This window comes from Panthera pardus, unplaced genomic scaffold, assembly GCF_024362965.1.
Source record: "Panthera pardus isolate Hobbes unplaced genomic scaffold, ASM2436296v1 HiC_scaffold_27, whole genome shotgun sequence".
In the NCBI taxonomy this organism is placed as follows: domain Eukaryota; kingdom Metazoa; phylum Chordata; class Mammalia; order Carnivora; family Felidae; genus Panthera; species Panthera pardus.
In genome coordinates, this window is record NW_026526843.1 from 114,328,646 (window position 1) to 114,345,586 (window position 16,941).

General features: G+C 46.2%; 2 protein-coding genes across 2 annotated transcripts in view; both read right to left on the reverse strand.

Annotated features, from left to right (window-relative positions):
* Positions 1-2,449: 2,449 nt before the first annotated feature.
* On the reverse strand, positions 2,450-5,358 carry LOC128773859 (uncharacterized; the record flags this gene model as incomplete). The annotated part of the gene is made up of 2 exons (XM_053891825.1): positions 2,450-3,506; positions 4,960-5,358. Coding segments are annotated over 2 exons (1,386 nt in total), but the record flags the coding sequence as incomplete, so codon positions are not given.
* Positions 5,359-5,565: 207 nt separating this feature from the next.
* The window catches only part of LOC128773789 (uncharacterized), a gene marked incomplete at its 3' end in the record, with an annotated part of 39,900 nt that continues 28,524 nt past the window's right edge, over positions 5,566-16,941 (reverse strand). The window contains 2 exon segments of the mRNA XM_053891375.1: positions 5,566-6,308; positions 6,311-7,086. Coding sequence (XP_053747350.1) covers positions 5,566-6,308; positions 6,311-7,086 — 1,519 coding nt within the window.

Consider the following 16,941-nt stretch of genomic DNA (forward strand, 5'->3'; position numbering starts at 1 on the left):
CTTTCTCTCTCTCTCTGCCCCTCCTCTGATCATACTCTGTCTCTCTCTCTCTCTCTCTCTCTCTCTCTCAAAAATAAACATTAAAAACAATGTTTTCTAAAAAGGTCCTGTCTCCAAATACAGCCACATTCTGAGGGATTCCTAGGCCAAAATATTAAATCTATAAAATATTTTTGTTTTCCTACTGAATTAAATTAGGCTTGTCAATTGCAAATGTGCTTTTCATGTGGAGATTGAACCCAAAGTATGGAGATTGCTGTCTGGCTGTGTGGTTGATGGCTGTGTTCTCCATTAGATAGAACAGGAGGTGGCCAAAGGGTTAATTCTCTTCTAAAGTCATGTAAAAAGTTCAGAGAGAATGTCATAAAATATATTTCCTGTGAATCACTATCATTTCTGAAGGAAATGACTGTAACAGAAATCTGTGCTATGTTCTCAGCATTGCCTAAGAAAAACAATTGATAGAAAAAGACGTATATATAAGTCTTTAAACCTTAACTTGCCCCCCAGCAGGACTGTAGGGAAGCAATGATATTCTAGGCCAAAGGCCCCAAGCCAATTGTGTTTAAAGAGGCACTTGAGGCTTCCCTTTGAAAAGCTGAGTGCCATCATTGGTCATTCTCTAGTTGAATGGACAAGGTACCCCAAGGCATCTCCCAAACACTTTTTCATTTATACTTTAAAGATAAAAGGCATCACTCCTTCTAACACGTTAGACCAAGGATCTTGGACAAACAGCAGAGGACAGCAATAAGACTCATTTATCTATTTCTGGGTAGATAGAAGCTGGGTAACTGGCTTCACTGCATCCGCTTCTGGCTCCAGCAAAAGCTCCGCCTCCCCGAGAAATAAGAGGAACAAAAACAACAACAACCATAATAATAAAAAGAGCTGCCATTCACTGGGAGTTTATTAGGCACCGGATATTGTTTTAGGCGCTTCATGTACATTAACTTATTGAATCATGATAGTAATCCTAGGAAGCCAGTTACCGGTAATAATATAAGCTTCCCATTTTGCAGATGGGGAAAATGAGGACAGACAGGTGAAGTGCCTTGAACAAGATCACAGAACCGGTAAGCGATGTTGCTGGGAGTTGGACCCAGCCCGTACAGCTTTGGCATTCATTCGTGTGTATGCTGCTCTCTACTGCCTTGCCAAAGCACTTTTCCACCTACCTGGACATCACCCCCAACAACAAACCTCAACCCCACCTTCTCTCACTTCTGCCCTCCTTAAGTGGCAAACAGATGATTCTCTAGACAGCTTCCTTGTGGGCTTATTTTTTAAATAGTATATGTGGATGCCAATCATATCACTTGAACACACAAATGTTGGCCCCATTTCCCTCTTTGTGATGTTTGTGTACGTGTCTCCCCCCAGCGCACTTAAATCCCCTCTGAAAATACGGATCATTCAACAAAGTAAGCAACTATGTGTTCAGAGGAGGCTACTTTGACTGGCTTCACTTTCTGGGTTCACTCAAGTTCCAGTGCAGGCACTGTCTGGGCACTTAGTAGGGAGGGATAACGAAAAAAACCACAAGCCTAGTCTCTGCAAAGAGCTGACCTTCTAATCACAATATTCCTTACTGCTGGCTGCACATTCGAATGTGCTTCATTCATGCTTCAGCATGAATACCAGTGCCCTCAACCCACCCTACACCTTGCAAACCAGAATTTCTAGGGGCAAGGCCGAGACGTAGTAGTGTTTCTGGAGCTCTCCAGGTGACTCGGTAAGCAGACTGGGCCTGCCCATCACTGTGGAGAGACATACATGTAAATGTATGAGACCTTGTGGTTAGAGTAAGGTCAGAGTGCTATAAATGCAGGAAGAAACAACCACTGCTTCTGACTATAGACCCTACAGATGCCTTCACAGAGGAGAAGACACTGACCTGGTCTTGTTATGCCCAGAATTCGTGATCCCCAAAGACCACTAGGGAGCCGAGTCCGATGCAAAAGCAAAAGAGCCTTTATTCGAGCTAGCTCGAGCTCAATCCCCTACCTGCACCGACGCAGCGGTGAGATACCAGGGAGAGAGCGAGTTTCAAAAGCACAAAGGTTTTATAGGGGTCTAGGGGCAGTTGATGAGGTAATGGCTGTGGCCTCAGCCGATTGGCTGGGGAAGGGTCGTGACCTCGGCTGATTGGCTGGGGAAGGGTCCAAGTCCTGTTGGTGGGGGGGGGGGGGGGTACTCAAGGGGAGGAGGTGTGGTCAAGGTGAAGGACACAGAACAAGATGGAGTCGGCCGGCGTAGGCCCGCCCTTTCATTCCCCCCTTGTCATGTAGCTTAGGGACCCAATCATGGGACCGGCTGCATTTATGGTGACAAGGGGAACAGAGTTTGGAGGTTTACACAAAGTTCTGGGAAGCAAGTGTCCCTAGGGTGGCTCTGGGAGGTCTGATTAAGTATTGTCCCCGAGCTGGTGTCTATGATCTGCCAGGTGATGTTTTGGGGGGCGTGGGGACTCCCGGCAGCATGAGCAATGACAAGCAGAGTTAACAGAGTTACCAATATTAGGTGGGTCGAATGCGCTGTAGCTTGAGCTTGAGCGGGTTGTGTTGGTCCCGACTGATGGCCCATCGCGTGACGAAGTCCCGGATCGAGGAGGGGTCCGCTGGCCGAACGTGGGTGTGATGGACCCAGGTCGCGATGCCGTCTACTTTGAGAGCGGTGGGGGTTGTCAACACCACGATGTAGGGTCCCTTCCAGTGCGGCTCGAGGGTCTCTCGGTGGTGCCTCTTGATGTAGACCCAGTCTCCTGGCCTGTACTGATGAGGTGTCGGGGTCGGGCTAGCCTCATAGATGGCACGGAGGCGCGGCCAAATGTCCTCGTGCGCCCTCTGGAGCCCTCTCAAGGAAAGAAAATGTTCTTGATCTTTAAACTCAGCAAGAAGCTCAGCTCGAAGGTTGGGAATAATAGGGGGTGGCCTGCCAAACATGATCTCGTAGGGAGTAAAACCCAAGGTATAAGGAGTATTCCTAACCCGGTAAAGGGTGTATGGTAGGAGAGTCACCCAGTCCCCGCCAGTCTCCATGGTTAATTTGGTAAGGGTCTCTTTTAGGGTTCTATTTATTCTTTCTACCTGTCGTGAGCTCTGGGGCCTATAAGCACAATGCAATTTCCAGTTTGCCCCCACCGCCTTGGCTACTGCCTGTGTTACCTGCGAGATAAAAGCTGGTCCATTGTCTGATCCTACCATGGCAGGAAAACCATACCTGGGTAAGATGTCTTCTAGTAGCTTCTTAGCCACCGTCTGAGCTGTTTCATGCTTGGTTGGGTATGCCTCCACCCAGCCAGAGAAGGTGTCTGTAAATACTAAAAGATATTTATAACCATACTTTCCTGGTTTGACTTCAGTGAAGTCGACTTCCCATTGGGCTCCCGGTCTGGTGCCTCTGAGCCTGGTTCCTTTTTTATTTGATGGGGCTCTCGCGTTGGTGAGTTGGCAGGTCTTGCAAGCAGATACAACTTGCTCTATTTTGGTGTCCTGTTGGTGAATCTTGATTCCGGCATGTCGGATTAAGTCTTTTAATTTTCAGGCCCCCATGTGAGTAGACCGATGCATGTGCTCTAATACTGAGACTCCGAGCCGGTCTGGCAGCACGAGCTCCTTGTTAGGTGTATACCACCATCCCTTTATCTACTGGGCCATGGGGAGTTTCTTGATCCGCTGTAACTCCTCCTGGGAGTATCTGGGCTGGTCTGGTAAAACTGGGTTTCCCGGGTCCGGTAGTTGTATGGTCATGGTGGGGACTGGAGTAAGGGCTACTGCCTTGGCTGCCCGGTCAGCCTTTCGATTACCTCTAGCTACTGGGTTATCAGCTTTTTGGTGCCCTTGGCAGTGGATAATGGCTAGCTTGGCAGGAAGCCATAAGGCCATAAGCAGGTTAAGTATCTCCTGCTTATTTTTTATAGTCCGTCCTTCTGCCGTCAGTAACCCCCTCTCCTGATAAATTGCCCCATGAATATGAGCTGTGACAAATGCATAACGGCTGTCTGTGTAGATGTTAAGCCGTTTTCCAGCTCCCAGCATCAGCGCCTTGGTGAGGGCTATGAGCTCCGCTCGCTGGGCTGACGTTCCGGAGGGTAGAGCCTCCGCCCATACGGTGTCCGTTTCGGTGACCACCGCTGCACCCGCATACCTGTGTCCGTCCCGCACAAAGCTGCTGCCATCAGTGAACCAAGTAGCCTCGGCATCGGGGAGGGGCCGGTCGGTCAGGTCCGTCTGGAATCCATGTACTTGTTCCAGGATTCCCGCACAGTCATATAGTGGAGCACCTAGGTCAGGGTCGGGCAGCAGGGTTGCAGGATTGAGGGCTGCACTGGGGTGGAACCGCACTCGTGGAGGGTTGAGTAGGAGGCTCTGGTAATGAGTCACACGTGTGTTGCTCATCCATCTATCAGGAGGCTGTTTCAGGACCCCTTCAATGGCGTGTGGGGTCGTGATCCAGATCTCCTGTCCTAGGGTCAGTTTGTCTGCATCCTTGACTAGGAGTGCTGTCGCTGCACTAATTCTTAGGCATGGCGGCCAGCCGGCAGCCACTGGGTCTAGTTTCTTAGACAGGTAAGCCACTGGGCGGTTCCAGGGGCCTAAGGCTTGAGTTAGAACCCCTTTTGCTATTCCCTTATGTTCGTCTACAAAGAGGTGGAAGGGCTTCGTAATATCTGGTAGGCCCAGGGCTGGGGCACTTAGGAGGGCCTTTTTTTAACTGATTAAAGGCAGTTTCTTCTTTTTCAGCCCATTTAAATGTTTTCCCCTCTTTGGTAGCTTCATATAGGGGCCTGGCGATCTCAGCAAAACCTGGAACCCAGAGGCGGCAGTAGCCGGCTGATCCTAGGAATTCCCTCACTTCTCTTCGGGAGGTGGGAGTAGGGATCTTTAGGACAGTTTCTTTTCTGGCATCTGATAACCGCCGCTGTCCGCCCTCCAGGATATATCCCAGGTAACTTACCCTCTCCCTGCATATCTGAGCCTTCTTCGCGGATGCCCGGTACCCTAAGGCCCCCAGGGTAGCCAGCAGGTCCTGGGTCCCTCGCTCACAGTCTTTGGCCGTGTCGGCAGCAATCAGGATGTCATCTACGTACTGTAGGAGGGTGAGGTCAGGGTGCTCCCTTCTGTACTCACCCAGGTCCTCGTGTAGTGCCTCGTCGAAGATGGTGGGTGAATTTTTGAATCCCTGAGGTAGCCGTGTCCAGGTGAGTTGCCCACTGTAGCCCTCCTCCGGATCATGCCACTCAAAGGCGAACAAGGGCTGGCTCTGGGGTGCCAGCGGCAGACTGAAGAAGGCGTCTTTTAAATCTAGTACAGTATACCAGACCCTGGAGGGTGCCAAGGAGCTCAAGAGAGTATATGGGTTGGGAACAGTTGAGTGTATGTCCGCGACCCTCTTATTTACTTCCCGGAGGTCTTATACCGGTCGGTAGTCATTTGTGTGAGGCTTTTTGACCGGCAGTAGGGGGGTGTTCCAGGCAGACTGGCAAGGAACTAGTACCCCTAGGCTTCGTAGTCTCCGGATGTGTGGCTGGATCCCCTTCCGGGCCTGAGACATGGGGTATTGTTTGATCCTTACCGGACTCTTTCCTGGCTTGAGCTCTACCAGGACTGAGGTCCTGTGAGCGGCTAGTCCCATCCCCCCCATCTCTGCCCAAACCGAGGGGAATTCTTGTAGCCATCTGTCTATATTGTCCTCTCTTGGGAGCGCCTCCTGGTGGAGGAGGTATTCCTCCTCCAGTTTCATGGTCAGGACCTGGATGGGGTGGCCCTTGCCATTGGTGACCTGAAGCCCCCCTTGTCTGAAAGTTATCTGAGCTCCAATCTTGGTCAGTAAGTCCCGTCCTAACAGCGGGTAGGGGCATTCTGGTATTACCATAAAGGAGTGGGATACCCAGCCCATTCCCAAATCTACTGTTCTTCGGGTAATCCATGAATACTGGCTCATACCAGTTGCCCCTTGTACCCAGGACTTCTTGCTGGCTAGTTTTCCTTGTAGGGTGCGGAGGACCGAATGTTGTGCTCCGGTGTCGACAAGGAAGTCAACAGGGGTCCCCTCCACTTTAAGAGTTACCCTGGGTTTGGGGAGAGGGTCCGAACCCCGACTCCCCTAATCACTTAGTTCATCTAGCTCTAGGACTTTTACTCGATCAGTCTTGCTTCTCTTCCCGCCGGCCCTTTTTGGACAATCTCGGGCCCAGTGCCCTATCTCCTTGCAGTATGCACACTGATCCTTCTGCAGCCTCTGCTTCCCCCCCTTGGTGGTTCTTTTACCTTTTCTTGCGTCGTCTGCCAGCTGCCGGAGACGGGGTCTCGTTCCTCAGGGGAGTCAGCAGTGGTAGCTAGTAATATTCTGGCCAGGTCTCGAGTCTGCTTACTGCTGGCAGCCGCCATGGCGCGAGCCTGCTTGTCCTCAGGAGGCTCCCGGTTATTATATACCTTCATGGCTACCACCAGTAAGTCCTGCAGACTTTTTTCTCCTAGTCCATCTATTTTCTGTAATTTTCTCCTAATGTCTATGGCCGATTGGTTTACAAAGGCCATGATAACAGCTGCCTTGCTTTCCGGAGCCTCTGGATCCATGGGGGTATAGGTACGGAATGCCTCCATGATCCGTTCTAAAAAGGCAGCCGGAGATTCATCTTTTCCCTGTTGTACATTTCCTACCTTGGCCAAATTGGTTGGCTTTCTAGCAGCCATTCGGAGACCCCCCATTAGAGTCTGGTGGTAGACCCGGAGCCTCTCCTTACCTTCTGCCATGTTGAAATCCCACTGGGGCCGAGTTAAGGGGAAGGAGGAATCTATCTGAGCCTGGTTGGTGGTGGGATTCCCGTCTGCGCCCGGAACTAGTTTTCGGGCCTCATTGACGATTCTTTCTCTTTCTTCAGTCGTGAACAGGACCTGCAAAAGCTGCTGGCAATCGTCCCACATGGGCTGATGGGTAAAAAGAACAGAGTCTAATAAATCAATAAGCCCTGCCGGTTTCTCGGAAAACTTAGGATTCTGAGCTTTCCAATTGTAGAGGTCACTAGTGGCGAAAGGCCAATAGTGATGGGGCTGATTCCCCTCCGCGTCTGGGGGTCCGGTGGCTCACAGGGGCAGAATAGTGGAGTCGGCGGCGGAGGCGGATTGCTCCCTCTGAGCCCTTTGTCTGGTAAAGGACGGGCTTCCCACTGGAGCATTTCCGCCTCCCGCTCTCGGAACAGCGTCTGCCTCCCCTGGAGGGGGAGGATGGTGTTCTTCCAGCATCCTAGAGGGATTATACGGGGGAGGAAAAATTAATTCTTCTTCAGTACCCCCCTGTAGGACAGGGTAGAGGGGTGCTGAAGGCTGGGTAAGACTTTTCCTCTTCTTTGTCCCCTGCAAAGCAAGAATGGGTTTTGGCTCCGGAGGGAGCAGGGCTAGGAAGGGCTTAAGCCAAGAGGGTAGGTCTTTTACAAGGTCCTGCCAAGTGATAATGTAAGGGAGCTGATCAAGATGGCCCGTCTTAGGCCGAGAGATGATACTCCTGACTCGGTGGATGGTAGGGAGGTCGAAGGTCCCCTCTGGTGGCCATCCGACATTGAAAGTTGGCCACTCGCTAGAACAAAAAAACTGCCACCGACGCTTTCGGACTTCCACACTGAGGTTGTTAGCTCTTCCCCTCACATCCTTAAAGTGATCAATCATAATACTTAGAGGAGTAGTCTGAGTCTGTCCCATAACGTCCATCCAGTAAGTCCACAGAACAAAACAGAGAAACACAAAAACAGACAAACAGAGGGCCCCTAGAAAGTCTTCCAACTCCATGGAAGCAAAACTGAAAGCTATCTTAGACATTTGAGGGGATTCCACGCCCCTCCAAAGACGACAGCCTCACGCCGACCAGCGGGAGCGACCCGCCTCGTCTCAGACCTTTGAGGGGATTCCACGTCCCTCCAGAAGGGAGGATCGGAACATCTTCCAAAACTCCCAGCCCGTGGTCCTCCAGTGCATCCACTTAGACCGCGTCGGGCACTACCAGAATTCCAGAAATGAGCTCACACAGAAAAGACAGAACAAACAGACACTAACCATGGCCAGTCAGGCTCTCTGGGTCGGGGGTCCCTTGGGGGTCTTGGGGATCCCGGGCCGAGCCCCCAAGTGTTATGCCCAGAATTCATGATCCCCAAAGACCACTAGGGAGCCAAGTCCGATGCAAAAGCAGAAGAGCCTTTATTTGAGCTAGCTCGAGCTCAATCCCCTACCTGCACCAACACAGCGGTGAGATACCAGGGAGAGAGAGCGAGTTTCAAAAGGACAAAGGTTTTATTGGGGCCTAGGGGCAGTTGGTGAGGTAATGGCTATGGCCTCAGCCAATTGGCTGGGGAAGGGTCCGAGTCCTGTTAGGCAGGTGAGGGGGAGGGTTACTCAAGAGGAGGAGGTGTGGTCAAGGTGAAGGACACAGAACAAGATGGAGTCGGCCGGCGTAGGCCCGCCCTTTCAGTCTAATTGGATGAGCAAATGTTCACAGGGTAGAAGGGAAGGGGTCTTGGATATTCCAGGCAGATTGAAGAGAAAATGCAAAGATACAGAGTTAGGGAAAAGGAAGATGCATTTTGAGAAGAAATATGGTTTCCCATGGCTAAATAGTAGATGGATGTCGGCAGGGCAGGAATCAGATCATTAATGGCCTTGAGTGGCATGCTGGGTGTTGTGCTTGAATCCTGCAAGTGAGGGTCCTAGGTGTAAACCAATACCCTTCTCCCCTTAGGGCATGTAAAAGAGGACTCAATATTTTTCTATAGGAATTTTACTGTAAAACTTAGGAAAAACAGAACCAAAATCAGAGAAAATCAAAGGCACAGAAATTAAATCATTATCCTATATAATTAGCATATGGAACATACCTCTGTCATCCCTAAAAAAAAAAAAAAAAAAAAAAAAACCCTTCAGGTAGGAGCCCTTATCAAGTAAGGACCGTCTTCCCTTCTATCTCATGAGCATCTCTTAGCTCGTGTCAACCTTCAGAAGGAAGAAGAAATTCCTTCATCTGATTTAAATTCTCCTGCCAAGAGGGAGATAATGTCAGGAGTCTCCTATTTGTGGAATGTGGAATACTTTTAAATCTCTTTTGTTTTTCAAGGACAGGAGATGGTCTGTATGTGGAGGTCCCATTTTTCCCTGTTCCCCAAGTGCTTTAATAAATCTCTCCATGGGAAATGTGGGCTCTGTGAGATTCCAATTCTTAGAGTTTAACAAAGTGATGTGTGTCAAGTCAATCAGTAGTGTCACTTAGCTGTATGACTTCAAGTCATTTCACCTCTTGGAGTCCCACGTTTCTCCACTGCATCATGAGAAGCTCTGCTCAGTTCCCACCAGCTCTGAGATTCTGTGACTTCCATGGATTCTAAATTTTTTCCAGCCCTAAAGTTTGGTGATCAAAATCACTTCTGATGCTAACTCACCATGATTCATCTGACAGCCCATGAAAGCTATTTTACACCTTGACACCCACCCCCCCCTCCCCAGAGAGAAATCAGCTTAAAATGTTTTTCTTTGACAAAAATGTGGGCTTAGTACTTAAAAATGCTGTCAGGTTGCATGCAGTTTGATGGAACTGCTTAAGAAATCTGTCAACAGCATACTGGGTTAAATTGTTGAGCAAGCGAGCTGATCCTGTACTAATGTAGTTGGATATTTTCTGACAGCCTGCGATAGCTTCTTTAGGTCTTTATGTTCTGTCAACTCCTGGAGATAGCTTCCTAAACAGGGGTGAGTCTTTATGTATTAAAGAATGTCAAATGTGGTTCCATCACTTACATTTCAAGGGCATTCTACACAAGGCTGCCCTAGGTCTCTGTTGGAATGCCCAGAAAAGTTCTCCTATACCTTGCTCCAAAGGAAACGATTCTGTTTCTTCTCGGAAGACTAAGGTTCATTCTTGTTGGAATATTTCAGTTTTGCCAAAAAGGCTACAAGCCGTGGCTTTGGATACACAAAATTACAGGAAACTGCTCAGTACCTATTTTGAGTGTCCCAGTCTCTTACCATGAGACTTCTTCATAGTGTACCTCTATTCCAAGAACCAGCCCAACCACTTGCATTAACAGTTTGGAATTGAAACCCTAAAGACAAACTCAGATAGCTATGGGTCAGACTTTGCCCACACTCTGTAAGTGTTCAGCTATTATTGCTGCCAAAGTGACATCATTACTATTATTCAATCTCATGTTCCCATTCCCTGTAACTCAGGGAATAGTGGGTGGACCAGCAGAATTGGCACCACTTGGAACCTTATGAAAAATAAAGAATTGAAAGGCCCACTCTAGGCCTGCTTAATCAGAATCTACTTTTTTACAAGATAGCCAGGTGATTTGTAAGCACATTAAACTTTAAGAAACACTCATTTGGAGTATATAGACTTTGGAGTCAGACTAGCTGTGTGACTAGGCAATGAAAATAAAACCTGACATTTACTCAGGGCTTAGTGGTGCCAGAACTGTGCCCAAGTCATCCTGATTAACGCCTCTGAGCCCCTGTTTTTCCATAGAATGAAAGACAAAGATAAAGATTTTTCCCTCATATGGCAAATGGTATCGACAAACTGCTCCCTCCTAAAACCCAGCATCACCCTTGATCCCTCCCTTTTACCCCACTTTCATCCTGGGGTACCCCTGACTGCCCTGCCTCCAAACTCTCTCAAGTCCATCTATTTCTCTCCATCTGCACAGCCAACAGCTTAATCTTAATAATCATTTCCCTTGTCTGGACCCCTGCGGTAGCCTCTTGACTATGGTAGCCCCGCCATCAACTGTCCATCTCAATTCCATCCATTCTTCCCATAAACATTAAAATATGTAGGATTGAAAACCTTAAACATAAGATGCCATAGAACTAACCTATAATAAAAGCTGATTTATAAGACGTCATAATTTCCAAGCGTAAGCAAAGTGACCTGGGTGTGACTTCAAAGAGGCACATTTGGTGCAGGTCTCATGGCTTCTAGGAAAGGGGAGCCCAAAGTGGGAAAATCTGTATATGTAACTATGGCCTCTCCAGGGAAGATGAGACTCTTATCACACCTGGACATGAGAGATCTCTCTCTCCCTCATCCTCTCCCTCTCTCCTTTGTAAATCTGCTGTACAATGAGAGTGGACATGGATGCAGAAAGCCAGCTCTCAGACCAAGCAGTTGCCTCCTGGAGGCTGATATTTTTGCTACCAAGGCTGCCTTTTGAGAATCATTCAGACTCCCATGAAAATCCTCCAAAAGGAGAAAATGCACGGATAATCATCCTGTCTACCTATCAGTCTTGCTTCTTAGTATATTAATAAATTTGCATTGTTTAATGCATCTGTCCTTTGTGAGGTCGTCCCAACCCCAAATACTTCTGAATAGACTAACTAAATCATGTTCTTAGTATCTATATTAATTCAGTTGCATAAGAAACCACCTAGCCATGCAGTGGCTTAAAGGCACAGCTGTTTATTGATCTCATGATTCTGTGTATCATCAATTTAGAGTGGGTTAAACTGGCTGGTGCTGCTGATTTGAGCTACCATGTTGACCTTGGTTGGGACTTACACATGTAGCAGTAACCACCTGCCAAGCTGACTGGGTGCTGACTATCAGTTTTTTTCCACATGGTGTCTCCTCCCCCGGTAGGCTAGCCTGGGCTTGCTGGCAAGATTCCAAGAGCACTAAAAGGACAAGCCCCGATGCACCAGCACTGCTTTTCAAGTCTTTGCTCATGTCACAGATGCTACTGTCTCTTTGGCTAAAACAAGTCAAAAAGGCTAATCCCAGATGTGGCACGGCACTCCTAAAGGACATAGATACTGGCAGCCATGAACAAATTGAACTGTCCTTGCAATCAATTCACCAAGCATCCAAGGCCGATAGCCAGAACACAGTAATGATATCAAGGAACCACCATAATAAAATCAGGCAGCCTCAGACATGCTTGAGTCACTATCTGTTTACAGTACATCCAACAGTTGCAATATTCTACACCATTTCCTTGAAATAAGATCAAGCCATGTACATGAGAGACGAATTGAATTAAAAAAGCCCTTGGGGTGCCTGGATGGCCCAGTCGGGTAAGCATCCAACTCTTGATTTCAGCTCTGGTCATAATCTCATGGTTCATGAGGTTGAGCCCCACATCAGGCTGCACGTTGATGGCACAGAGCCTGCTTGGGTTTCTCCCCCCTCTCTCTGCCCCTCCCCTTCTCTCTAAATAAATAATAAATAAACAAACAAACTTAAAAAAAAAAAGAAGCCCTTAATCCCTAGGAGGCACTGCCATCTCTGTCTGCCCTATATTTCTGTGTAACTACCAGGAACACAAAGTGTCAAAGGCATGGCTCATATCCATGCTGTATTGTCAGGAATGGGAGCAGGCAGTGAGGAGCCAATTCTACCCTTTGGCATGTAAGGACTCTCAAGTTTCAGCATCCATAGGAGATGTCACATTTTTCTGACCTTTTATGAAATCTGACTCATTGTGCTATGCTACTAAAACAAAGAAGAGTAAGAAAGAAATCATGTATGTGTTTCCAAAATACAGTTGGTAAAGAGACCTCTTTGTACTAACAAAACTAAACTGAAAGCTCTCTAAAGCAATTAGATCAGAAGTCTATGGCATTTTTCAAACAGATGAACTCAATAAAACCTAGGTTGTCTTCCAGAACATTCTATGAGTATTGTGTGCCTGGGGAGTGCCTTGTGAGTTTTCTTCTCAGAGTCTTATACATGAGCTAGGACCTGAGCCCCCCTCTTTGGGTCATCACCTATCAAACTGTGTGGAATTTTTTTTTAATTTTTTTTTAATGTTTATTCATTTTTTTGAGAGACAGAGAGAGACAGAGCATGAGCGGAGAAGGGGCAGAGAGAGGGAGACGCAGAATCGGAAGCAGGCTCGAGGCTCTGAGCTGTCAGCTCAGAGCCCGACGCGGGGCTCGAACTCACGAACTGTGAGATCATGACCTGAGCCGAAGTCGGGCACTCAACCGACTGAGCCACCCAGGCGCCCCTGTGTGGAATTTTTCACCTCTTGGTATTGAGCCATTAGCATGGGAAGAAGTAAGGACACCAGAATCTGATCTCTTAAACTTCTTTGTCCTTCCTTGGGTCTTCCTCCCAGAGCCAAAAGAACTTCCTGTCCCAGTGGACTAGAAGCATCTCTCCTTCATTTCCTCCTTTCATGTGTATGATCTTTGATTCCTCCCGTTATTTCCCTGGCCATAAACCTTATGACTCATAAGATAGTAGCAGGGGAACGACACCTACAAAGAAATAAAAAAAAAAATCTATTGAGTTATCATTTTCAAAATCTTATCCTCATCTCCTTATTTCCAAAATTATATTTTTGCTCCAGCAGAAATGGAAATATTTTTCATGCACAACATAAAAGAAGTAGTGTTTGTGTAATAGCAATAATATCCCAAAACTTGGCATAGAAAGATAAGCCAGAAAGGGATTTGTGTTCATCACAGTATCAGTCTTACATGCCTCTTGTCACCTCTCTCCTTTCTTTCCACTTACCTCCCGGCTATTAATAGATGCAGAGCTGTATAGTGGCAAGATGATGGTTGTGGTTAAGGAACAGGGTTTTGAACCCTAGATTTTCGACTTAGTAATTGTATTATAGGGAGCGAATTCACCCCATGGCCCTGAGCCTCGGTTTCCCTTTTTGTGGCATGGAGATTAAAAACACCTTTCCTCACAACATTGTGATCAATGTGGAATAAGAAAAGGTATATAAGCAGATGCCTAGTTTGGTGCCTGACCTATAGTAGATGCTCAGTAAATGGTCGTATTATTATATCCTCAGCTGATGGATTTTCCTCCTCAAAGCATAACATCCAGCATCTCAATCTATCGCCTCCCCTGACGGTTTCTCCAGTCTGCAGGTGTTACCAGCTTATGTTATCAACTTTACTCTTCTAACAGCTCAGCCTTTCTCCGCAAAGGCTTCCCAACAGATCTGCGCTCAAATTCTTCCCAGGGCCAGGGCAGGTAGGAGGGGAGGAGAGGAAATTTCTCGCCACCTGCCTGCAACACCCAATGCCACTCTGTTTGCATAATTTCTTTATGCAATGCCTCAGGTCCAAATAGCTCATGAAGCACTTTATAAAGTTTACTGACTCTAGAAAGCATGTTGCAAAGAGAAAGTACTAGGTCCACCGCTGAGATGGCACACCTCCAGGGTACGGGGAAGAGGTTACAAAACATGGCACAGTAGTTCTTCCCGGCACTTGGGAAGCCAAATGAGGAGAAATGCTCTGACTTAACCTGAGGGCACAGGGGAGTTAGAATCTTAGGAGGAAATGACCCTAGCTGGAAGTGTAATAAGAAAAGAGAGATGCCTAGCTTTCATAACCACAGGTAGCTGAGAAATTAGATTTGTGGTGCACCTAGAGATTTAATTTGTTTTCTTCAAGCCAGCATAACACTCAGAAAATAACAGGTCAGGGTTTCTCAAAACATGGCTGGGGAGGGCCACATCAAAGTCATGTGAGGTAATTTTGAAATATGGAGATTCCTAGGCTCTAGATTGAGGCCTGAGACTCTGCATTTTAAAGCAACCCCTGGTGGCCATTATGGCCCAAAAGGTTTGTGTTTTGTTTCATTTCCATCTCCTTATACCAATCTCTGAAAATGGGGGGGAAGCAGCAGAGAAACCCGAAAATCCTGTAGGGCCCAAGAAGCAACACTGAGGCACTGAGCTCCATATGAGCCACAGAAATAAAGAACACCTCTCCCCTTTCCCCACCTTCAAGAGAAAGGGAACATTGAAGAGCACAGCCTTATTCCTTCCCACAAATTAAGACACTCCTATGGGCCTTGACCGTGGGTATCTATCTTAGCCTCTTTTCAAATTTGTATTTTCAAATCTCATACAAACTTCTTCACTCAGCTGGTTATACCTTAATTTCTTTGAGGCAGTGGTTCTTGATGTTTTTCATGTCACAGGCTGCTTGAGAATGCTGGAAACTGTGAATCCCCTCCTCTCAAAAAAAGAGGCATGTTCACAATATTTAGCAGAGAGCTCAAAACCTTAGGACTTAAAGTAGGGTCCCCACACCAGGAGCATGGGCATCATCTGGGAGCTTGTGAGAAAAGTAGGTGCCATTTGTGACAACATGGTCTCACTTATATGTGGAATCTAAAAACACTCAAGCTCATAGCAAAAGAGAACAAATTAGTGGTTGCCAGGGGTGAGAAGTGGGGGATAGAGGAAATGAGTGAAGGTAATCAAAGGGTACAAACTTCTACTTGTAAGATGAATATGTTGTGTAATAAGTAAAGCATGGTGACTGCAGTAACAATACTGCATTGTATATTTGAAAGTTGCTAAGAGAGTAGATGTTAAATTTTCACCACACAAGCAAAAAAACAAAACAACAACAACAACAACAAAAAAACCCTAGAATGATATGAGATGACGGATGTGTTGGCTAACCTTAATGCGGTAATCATTTTGCAATCTGTACATACATAAAATAACTCTGCTGTATGTCTTACGCTTATGCAAAATCATATGTCAATTATATCTCAATAAAGCTAGAGAAAAAAGGGATGTAGCCACTGGTCTCAAAAGATGCAGAAAAAGCATTTGACAAAATTCAACATCCTTTCATGATAAAAACTCAACAAATTGGGTACTGAAGGAATGTACCTCAACATAATAGGTCTAATAAAGGCCCTATATGGCAAGACCACAGCTAGCTAAAGACCACAGCCTAATAAAGGCTAGTAGGCCTAATAAAGGCCATATATGGCAAGACCACAGCTAGCATCATACTCAGTGAGGAAAGGTTGAAAGGTTTTGTGCTAAGAACAGGAACAAGGCAAGAATGCCCACTCTCACTATTCTTATTCAACATTGTGCTGAAGTCCTAGCCAGAGCCCTTAGGCAACACAAAAAAATAAAAGGCATCCAAATCAGGAAGGAAGAAGCAAAATTTTCTCTGCAGATGATCTGATCTTATCTCCATAAAACCCTAAAGATTCCACTGAAAACTGATACGACCAATAAAGGAATTTAGTAAAGTTGCAGGATACAAAATCAACACACAAAAATCAATGTGTATCTATACACTAAACAATGAACTATCTGAAAAAGAAAGAAAGTAGTCCCATTTAAAATAGCATCAAAAAAGTAAAATATTTAGGAATATATATAACCAAGGAGGTGAAAGATCACTACACTGAAAATTATAAGACGTTGATGAAAGAAATTAAAGAAGACATAAATGAAAGATATTTCAGATTCATAGATCAGAAGAATTAATGTTGTTAAAATGTCCATACTACCCAAAGCCATATATAGATTCAATATAATCCCTGTCAAAATTCCAATGGCATTTCACAAAAAATAGAAAAACTGATCCTAAAACGTGTGTGGAACCACAAAAGACCCCAAATAGCCAAAGCAATCCTGAGAAAGAACAAAGCTGGAAGCATCACACTTCCTGAATTCAAAGTTTATTACAATGCAATAGTAAGCAAAACAGTATGGTATTAGCATAAAAACAGACATATTGACCAATGGAACAGAATCAAGAGCCCAGAAAAAAATCCATGCATATATAGTCAACTAATACTTGACAGGGAGGTCAAGAATCCACAATGAGGAAAAGGGTAAATGGTGTTGGGGAAACTGGATATTCACATGCAAAAGAATGAAATCAGACCCCTATCCTATACCACTCAAAAATACTAACTCGAAATGGGTTAAACACTTAAATGTAAGTCCTGACACCATAACACTTCTGGAAGAAAACATGAGGAAGAAGCTCCTTGACATCACTCTTAATGATTATTCTTTCAGCTATAACACCAGAAGCACAGGCAACAAAAGTTAAACTAGTGGGACTACATCAAACTAAAAAGTTCCTGCACAGAAAAGGAAACAATCAACAAAACGAAAAGGCAGCCTATGGAATGCGAGAAAGTATTTGCAAATCACCTATC